Genomic DNA, 8508 nt, shown 5'->3' on the forward strand with positions numbered 1-8508 from the left:
GCTATGCTGCGGTTGCAATTTGTGGTAGGGATAGATGTTCAAGCATGTGGTAGGCTAGATTAGTAGTAGAGTTTGAAGTTGAACCTTGTGCTTGTGTTGAATTGTGCTTAGATCTGTGATTTGTAACTATTGGTGGTCCATTTGTAGCATGCTGTTTGTTGTAGATGTATGTTCCTGCTCATAGATTGTCCGGTATGCTTAGTATGATAGCAATGAAGCATGTGCTTGCTATGATAGTGATGAACCATGTACATGTATACTCTGCTTTCATGGGTTGTCTGGTATGTTGTGTGCTATGCTTACTGTCAATGCGTGCTACGATTGTAGGACATGACCACGCAGACGCAAGATCTTAGTCAGGCCTTTGTCCTGTCCGACAACCAGTTTGCTTCATCGTTTGTCGAAGGACTTGCAGCGTATGTCCAAGATGGCATCTGATTTAGAGGTGTTCGCGTCTGATTCCCTCTATGTGCCAGTAGTGCTAGTTGAACTAACTCCTGCTGCTGCTGCTGGCGCTGCACTCAAGGTAGCAGCAGCAAAGGCAAAAAAAGATGGTAGGTCGAACAACATGAAGTGACAGCCGTTCATGTCCACGTTCGTGCTGAATAAAATGTGTGAGCTCATCTCTAATGGAGTTAGGACTGACAAAGGCTTCAGGGAGGTGCACTTGAACACCGTTGCGAAGCAGGTATTCGATTTCTGTGGGCAGGAGGTGTCTGCCACCCAGGTGTTTTAGGTGTGGGTAAGCTTGTCAACTAGGGTACAAGGTAAGCACAACATGTACACCGTATGCAACCAAACACCGTGTTCATGTGCCGCTTGAACCAATGCAGGCAACTAAACAAAGTGCACTTGCGTATTACTTAATGAGAGACACTAATACAAGCAACCAAACAACTTACAGATGATGTATTAGAACCTATTTTTACTTAACCAGACTGAGTTGAGAAATGTATATAATACAGAAATTATAGCAAACCGCAACCAAACACTCCCAGATGAAGGATGAAGGGAGTGCGGGCGAGCTGGGCGTGCCAAAAGAATCGGAAGTAAATCCAAACACACCCACGTCCCAGTCAACGCCGATATTTTGGCTTGGCGTTGAGAGCAGCGATCCAAACGGCCCCTAAAACCAACCCGAGCAGCGAGCCTCGCCCCAAGACTTGCCCTCCCCTAGCGCCGACGACGACTGGGCGGCGACGCGATGGATTCGAGGCTGCGAGAGGTGGACGCCCCCGCCGAGCCGGCCGACGGCGCCGCTGCGCTGGCCACCGCGAAGGCTGAGGTGGAAGTCACCAAGCCCCGCAACGACAGGCGCGGGTACCGCCGCGTGGTGCTCCCGAACGCCCTCGAGTGCCTCCTCATCAGCGACCCCGACACCGACAAGGTCAGCTCCAGTCGCCCACTCGCTCTTCAATCGGGACGGGCCGGGGTTTCGTGGCAGCTTCTTGGTTTCGTCCAGATTCTGAAATTCGCGATTTGTTTGCAGGCTGCGGCGTCGATGAATGTCTCGGTGGGGTACTTCTGTGATCCCGACGGGATGGAGGGGCTCGCGCACTTCCTTGGTGAGCGCTCTGCCGTGGCTTGTTGCGTTACACCCACCCAGGGCCAGGGGCATGCTTGATACTGCTGCTTTTGCTGTAGTTAGTCGTTCAGGGATCATCTTACAGACGCTAGTGACGAAAATCTTACTGCAGCTGCGACCTAACAACCTCGATTTCTCAGTTGCCGTGCCTTGTCTTCTTGTGAAAACGCAGAAACTTGAGTCTCGATGCATTGATAGATAGAAAAAGAGTTCATTAGAAGCCCCAAAGCACAAGGCAACACAGCTCGGTAGTAGTAGCAGTCCCTGGATACTCGCAGTAAGACCCACCGCCCCTGCTCTCGCCCACAACTGCGCCTCAGATTTGATTGTGCTTAGCGAACTGGTGATATGCGACATTGTGATGCCTCCATCCACCAAGCTGTGAGCATGGTGATGAGGTGCCATTGCGCATCAAGGCCGGGGTGAACCCGGTGGGCCGGTACCACCAGTCAATGAAGTCCTCACCGATAACCAGAGGCACTGCATTGGATCCGATCCAAGATAGGACCTCATGCAACTGGGTTAGTGAGAAGGGGTAACCAGTGAGAAGGTGAGTCATGGTCTCTGCGATTGGTCGCAAAGCAGACAATGCGGGTGGTCGTGCAAGCCCAGCCTTGCCAGCCTCTCGGCAGTGCAGCAACGCTTTTGGCAAGCAAGCCAAACGAACAACTTCGCCCTCGGTGGAGCCCAGCGTGCCAGTTCAACCAACAACAGCCCCCTGAAAGAGGGTCTCTCTGTCGCCGTGCTATTGCTCTTGTTATGATTTTATACTCGTGTGGCCTATCACTGCAATTTGCTAGTTTGTTATGAAAGGCTTTTTTCAATTGGGATTACTGCTATAGAATGTCCTGATATATTGGGATGTGTGTGCTTCTGGGTTGTTCAGTAGAGTAACCACTAGCATGACATTAATCATCGAATAAGTAAATACAGATACAAGTCGGCACCAATTTGGATGTGCATGTTCTTTTCACAGTCCTTGTACCATAAATAATCAAGGAGAAAGAAACAGAATTCTGGATGTTCATACATCAGCATGGTACTCGCTTCTTCAATTTGCTACCTGGAGTTTTGCATATTTCCCTTTTGGATAAAGGGGATTTTGGTGATGAAATCAAACTACAAGAGCCGAGGTCTTCAGGTCCTCGAAAATGTAAGATGTACTGGCGTGGTCAGACCAAACCATATGTGACCCCCCCACCACACACACACACAACACAAAACTTCAAGCATCATACCATAAAAAACAAGGTTTTCAAGATGTTCGAGTTCTGCATATTCCCCTTGACATCCTAGAGTAAAGTTCTAGCATCATCTCTTCATTTTAAAAAAGAACAGCGAAACACATATTGCATGGCCATTAGAGAACCTGATTCGCTTGCAACTGAACGTCTGAATGTGAAATTGACATCTTCTGATAGAATGTTGAACGCAGCATCTTACTAATACTAATAAGTAATAATGACCCAGGAGCTCAAAGATTATGTGGTGAGGAGTGGCAACTAGCTGTACTAAGTAGACCTGCAGAGTAAACCTAAGGGTAGATGCCACAAATTGTGCTTGCTATATTTTAAACTTGTTTTCCATATCGCTCTATCTCTAGGATGTAACTTTTCGTGTACCAGTGCACCGCCATCTACTGTATAAATCTCATTGCATTGTTTTTCATCTTGTTGGTTTATATTCTAGCATTTAAAAAGCTCCACCACATGTATGTTCCAGTACTAGCGTGTGGGTGTTTGTGCATCTTTTAATCTGTAACATGCTTATGCCTGGTTCTACTTCCACAGAGCATATGCTTTTCTACGCGAGTGAAAAATATCCAATAGAAGACAGTTACTCAAAGTACATCGCTGAGGTACGTAGTTTGCCAGGGGTAAAATTTCCACCTTTCCAGTTTGTATATTATTAAAAAGGGTTCTCTGTAACTGATCTTGGTATCACCGTGGTAGTAATTTGTTTGATTGAGCTCAAGCTGATTTTTAAAAAGTGGAAATGCTTCAGAACAACTCAGTTGCCCAGAAAAACAGCAACATGACTTTGAAGTTTGAACATAGTGTGATCCTTGCAAAACAATTCTACATTTAAGGATTCTAGTTATCCAGAAGCAGCAGGCATCAGAATAGACTAAAATTTGAGCAACTAATCTTTTATCTACTTGATCATGGGACAGTCTTCTTTTATGATTTTATCATCATAGGGTGCTGGTTGGTTTCCATATATATAGTTCTTTTCAGATATATGTGGCCACAATGTCCTGTTATTGAGGAAACTGAGAAAATTGCTGCTGTGGCAGTGCCTAAACTAAGGTCCTAAGTCCTAACATATGGTATACCACTGGTATTTTGCCAGGCATAGGTCAAGCCTTGTAAACCATCAACAATGCTAGTAGGAAAGCTTCTGCTTGGAGGCTTAGCTATTTTTCAGATTCATAGTTCATACACTGATATTACCATCTTAGGTGGATCCTCTGTTATTAATCAATAACCATTAGCTAGCTAATATGTGTGTTTCTTGTAGCATGGTGGTTCGACAAATGCCTTTACAACCTCTGAACACACAAACTTCTATTTTGATGTGAACAATGACAGCCTGGATGATGCTTTAGATAGGTACCTTCTGTTTCTTTCTTTCTACCTTCTTGTCCTTGTTTTGCAAAAGCTAATTCCTGTTCCATCTTGTCTCTTGTTTTCAGGTTCGCACAATTCTTTATAAAGCCATTGATGTCCCCTGATGCAACCCTTAGGGAAATAAAAGCTGTTGACTCTGGTATATGTTGTCTCTTACCTTTTCTGCTGATTCTAATGAGAGGACCAGCTTCTAATTTTTCTATTTTTCTTCATTGGCAGAAAACCAGAAAAATATATTGTCAGATCCATGGCGAATGAGTCAGGTACTCCCAGTTTTCAGGCTTATTTGAATCAACAAACAGCTTGCTGATAGAAATCTTATTTTGTTAAAGTTGGATGGTATTCTGGCATTTTGGAGTCGTGACAATAATTTTTTACTAAATTCAGAAATCATTTTCAACAATTTTGGACTCTGTTTCATACTAAATGTTTTCAAAGTATCATATTGCAATTCAATTATTTTCTCCTTGTTCTGTATGCCATGAAGCTAGGGACCCTTTCCAGAAACATGTGTACCATTTGGTAACTGTTTGGAGGGTTTTGACCTGTGATTATAATAAAGGCCCTCAACAGAGTAATTAATAATTAAATAACCAGAGTTTAGAGTCACTTTAATTGTTTCTCACTTTTTAGGGACAGCTTTGTTGGTCCTAATGGGTGTTGCATCACTGGACAATGCAGTTGTTCCCCATGACAACTGTGCTTGACATATGGTTTTATATCCGGTTTGATTTGCGATTTACCTTGCTACGAGCATGGCGTTATGTTCAGCCAGAAATGTTAAAACTTATCTCCTGTATTATCTTTATTGAGGTATCAATGTCCTCAACCCCAAGTGTCTTTGCTCTATAGGTATCACTCATTCTAAAGGTTCTTCATTGCTAGGATATAATGAGTTGATGATAATTTAATATTCTAGTTCTGATACTCTATCATACCTCCCCGCAAGAAATAGGATGAACTTTTGTATTTGTTTTGCGATGCAATGTGACTAGCGAATTGCTATGTGTCCTGTACTACTTGTGCTTCTTCATTTTTGTTACTAAGACTGCCTATCATTTTATATGCTGAACTCAAGCAGCTTCCCGGGCTCAGTTTATCTGGGAATCCTTAAGAGCACAATGTAAGAAATCCTAGTCCAGTAAGACTAATATCACTCAAAAAAGTGTTCTTAATACAACTTAAGGCTCTACTGTGATTATAATGATTACAGTCCTGGCTGAGATAGCCATGAGGATAAGGGGAACATATCCCTCTGGAAACCATACGTCTGGTGGAAGAATGGATATAGCAAGACAGACACCCAGTCTAGCAGGATAAATAGCTGAAGTTCATCTTCGGAATTGAATCTTCTGACAACATGATAATACACCTATCTACACATACTTAAATGCCCAGTCTGAACTCTAAAGCACATTGTAAACCATTTTAAGCACGACCTGTCTCGTGCCTATTACTGGTACAGCCAAAGGCCACTTCGTTTTGCATGTGATTGTGTCATTGCGACCAAGTTGTCCAATTATTGTAGGCACTAAGCAGTCCTTCCTAATTTGGTGCTTGCAGTTGTATTTCATGTCATTGACTTTTTTGTTTGTTTTCTTTTCCTCATCTATGCTCTTTTGGTTTCAGCTCCAGAAGCATCTTTGCTCGAATAACCACCCATATCACAAGTTCAGCACTGGTGGGTATTTTAGCTCCATATCAATGCCCAGTGTCTGATTTTCATGCATCCATGAGACATTGAAACTATAATCTTTCTTGCGACCTAATATTTATTTCATCTTTATATTATTATCTTAATATTACTGTCATGCCGCACGAAACAAAGCCATACTGTTGTAACTTTCACTTCAATATTACAATCTTGTTAATAGCAAAAGAAAAGTACTACCTCCGTCCTGGTTTATTGGCCCCCTTCGTATTTTGTGCCAAGTTTTGACCATAGATTTAACTAACAAAATGTTAATGCATGTAACCTAAAATCATATCGTTGGATTCGTATTTGAACATAGTTTCCGATAATACTATTTTTGCTATGTATAACATATATTTATCAGTTAAAATCCTAGTCAAAATATGACTCTAAATACGAGGGGGACTAATAAACCAGGACGATGGTAGTACTTCACTGCAACCTTAAGAATAACTGGTCTTCGATTGCTTTTGGTGGGTGTACAATGCCCTCATTTTTTTTATCGTCAGTGGTACTCCCTTCTGTCCCTAAAGCAAGTGTTGGTCCAGCATAGTGCAGTTAAAATTTGATTTATTTTACCACAAACATATGTAGATGGATTTAGTGTGGCCATACGAACATTTATTTTCTGTAGAATGGTCATCGAAACTAAATTGTTTTAATATTTTATTTATTGGTGGTCAAAGCTGTAAACTGGAGACATAGACAACACTTAGGGCCATGGAAGTTATGAAAAGTCATGGAAATTTTGACGTGAGCTGAACATTTTTGCTACTTGGGAGAAAAGGTGAACACTTGTCGTTTTCTGACGAATTTTCTGCCCATGCATCATCTAGGAAATTGGGACACACTGGAGGTTAAACCAAAGGAGAAAGGATTGGACACAAGGGCTGAGCTTATTAATTTCTATGATTCACACTACTCAGCCAACTTGATGCAGCTTGCTGTGTATGGAAAAGGTTTTTTGTCGGACCATGTTACAACCTTTTTCATTTCCTTACAAATTCTCCATATTTCTGATTTCGCCTTATATCTGCTGTATTTGCAGAGAGTCTTGACAACATCCAAACCCTTGTCGAAAGTAAGTTCTGTGATATCAAGAACGTTGGGAGGAAGCACTTTTCTTTTCCTGGTCATCCATGTTCAAGCAAAGATCTCCAGGTTTACATTTGCTTACAATGAATTTACAATTCAAGTGCACCACTGGATCAGATTTATTTGATAGCTCATAACTCGCAGATCCTTGTTAAAGCGGTTCCTATAAAACAAGGTCATACTTTGCGAATACTGTGGCCAATCACTCCAAATGTTAGGCATTACAAGGAAGGTCCTTGTAGGTATGTGAGCCATCTAATCGGTCATGAAGGAGAAGGATCTCTCTTTTACATACTAAAAAAGTTGGGTAAGTCTCTTGGCTATTTGAAGTAACGAGATTTATGCTTCTTATTTCCAGAATTGCGTTATTGTTAATGCGCAGTTTGCAGTTGCTGAATTCTGCTGTGCTGTGCTTATTTTATAATCTGCCGTAGGAAATTAGCAGTAAAAGTTCTCAAAATGTGGTCAAACAAACACTAAAATAGGCAAAAATTGATGGGTCTGACGGGATTATTTTAATCCACCTTAATGCCAAACGCAGACGAAGCCTATCAAATGTTATTATTAGCATGCGGCAAGATTTACTAGGAGTCTAATTTTTGTCTCTTTCTTTACTGCTTATGCTAATGCCTTATTGGTTTGCATGCACTGATGGTTAATGCATTTTGATTTCAAGAAAGTCTTGATCTTTCAGTTGTGGGCTGACTGATTTCTAATTAGGCTTAGTGTCTCAATCTATCGGGCATAGCTTGGTTCTTATCCTTTTGTACATGCTGCTGTACAGTTTAATATAATGTCTTGGGTTTCCCTGTATATAGAAAAACTCCTTTCGCTTTCAGTTGGTATTACATACAAAGCTAATTTTCTCTCTCGTATTGAGCATCATATCAAGTCTATTGAGTCATTAGTTCTTTTTAGTTTGCATTTTAAGCGGCTAATATGGTGTTTAGTGTCAGAGTTGAATGTTAAATTATTATTATTTTTCGAACATGCAACAAAGGAAAGAGCAAATACATCCCACAGGCGCAATACGTGTAAAGTAAAACCTCAGATATGGAGCTACTGCTGTATAAATCCCTCTGTTGGTGTTAATCTCAACTTAGTGTTCCGTTGATTGATATGATTTACTTGGTCATTCTTCACCTATGGAAGCATATCTGTTCTGATATTTCACAGTGGTTACCCGGATTAACTCTTTATTCTGTTAAATTCTCCAGGATGGGCTATGAGTTTGGAAGCAGGGGAAGGGGATTGGAGTTATGATTTCTCTTTCTTCAGTGTCGTTATACAGCTCACAGATGTAGGCCATGGTGAGTTCTCATTCAAGAAAGGCCATTTGACACTGAAATTTTGAATTGTGAGTGGTACGCCTATTTGATAATCGATATCATTGATGATAGAACACATGGAGGATGTCGTTGGGTTGCTGTTCAGATACATTACATTGCTTCAGACCTCTGGAACTCCAAAGTGGATTTTTGATGAGGTGAATTTAATTTGTCATA

At 41.5% G+C, this 8508-nt stretch overlaps 1 protein-coding gene across 1 annotated transcript in view; it reads left to right on the forward strand.

Annotated features, from left to right (window-relative positions):
* The first annotated feature begins 1204 nt into the window (after nt 1-1204).
* Nucleotides 1205-8508, forward strand: part of LOC119354072 (insulin-degrading enzyme-like 1, peroxisomal) — a 23623-nt gene continuing 16319 nt past the window's right edge. Inside the window, exons 1-12 of the mRNA XM_037620773.1 lie at nt 1205-1387; nt 1490-1565; nt 3376-3443; nt 4106-4197; nt 4281-4354; nt 4435-4478; nt 5845-5896; nt 6745-6867; nt 6957-7069; nt 7148-7310; nt 8221-8313; nt 8404-8489. Coding sequence (XP_037476670.1) covers nt 1205-1387; nt 1490-1565; nt 3376-3443; nt 4106-4197; nt 4281-4354; nt 4435-4478; nt 5845-5896; nt 6745-6867; nt 6957-7069; nt 7148-7310; nt 8221-8313; nt 8404-8489 — 1167 coding nt within the window. The remainder of the gene's footprint in view (nt 1388-1489; nt 1566-3375; nt 3444-4105; nt 4198-4280; nt 4355-4434; nt 4479-5844; nt 5897-6744; nt 6868-6956; nt 7070-7147; nt 7311-8220; nt 8314-8403; nt 8490-8508) is intronic.

The sequence above is a fragment of the Triticum dicoccoides genome, chromosome 2A (genome assembly GCF_002162155.2).
Source record: "Triticum dicoccoides isolate Atlit2015 ecotype Zavitan chromosome 2A, WEW_v2.0, whole genome shotgun sequence".
In the NCBI taxonomy this organism is placed as follows: domain Eukaryota; kingdom Viridiplantae; phylum Streptophyta; class Magnoliopsida; order Poales; family Poaceae; genus Triticum; species Triticum dicoccoides.